Source organism: Penaeus monodon, chromosome 24 (assembly GCF_015228065.2).
Source record: "Penaeus monodon isolate SGIC_2016 chromosome 24, NSTDA_Pmon_1, whole genome shotgun sequence".
In the NCBI taxonomy this organism is placed as follows: domain Eukaryota; kingdom Metazoa; phylum Arthropoda; class Malacostraca; order Decapoda; family Penaeidae; genus Penaeus; species Penaeus monodon.
In genome coordinates this window covers 9,015,687-9,015,953 of record NC_051409.1, presented here as the reverse complement: position 1 = coordinate 9,015,953, position 267 = coordinate 9,015,687, and the positions used below count along the sequence as shown (strand labels likewise).

The 267-nt window shown below is 34.5% G+C and overlaps 1 protein-coding gene across 1 annotated transcript in view; it reads left to right on the top strand.

Moving 5' to 3' along the window:
- The window catches only part of LOC119588839, a gene marked incomplete in the record, with an annotated part of 21,486 nt that overhangs the window by 19,778 nt on the left and 1,441 nt on the right, over window positions 1–267 (top strand). Inside the window, 1 exon segment of the mRNA XM_037937480.1 lies at window positions 193–243. Coding sequence (XP_037793408.1) covers window positions 193–243 — 51 coding nt within the window.

Below are 267 nucleotides of genomic sequence, written 5' to 3'. Positions count from 1 at the left end.
GATCTCTTCATCAATCCTTTTTCTAATAACGATCTATAAAATGTTTTGAGTTTTGGTAGTCTCGAAACGAACATTATCATTTTGTACCTTGATCTGTTCTCTGCCAATTTTTCATATAACAAAATTGTCAAAAAAAATTGTTCTAGTTTTAGGGGGCATTCTTTGATAATAAACCTTGAACTATTTGGGCAGATGATTCACCGGACCAGGAACTCCCTGCACCGGGCCATAAAAGGGAATATGGTAAGAATTAGTTTTTACTTACGA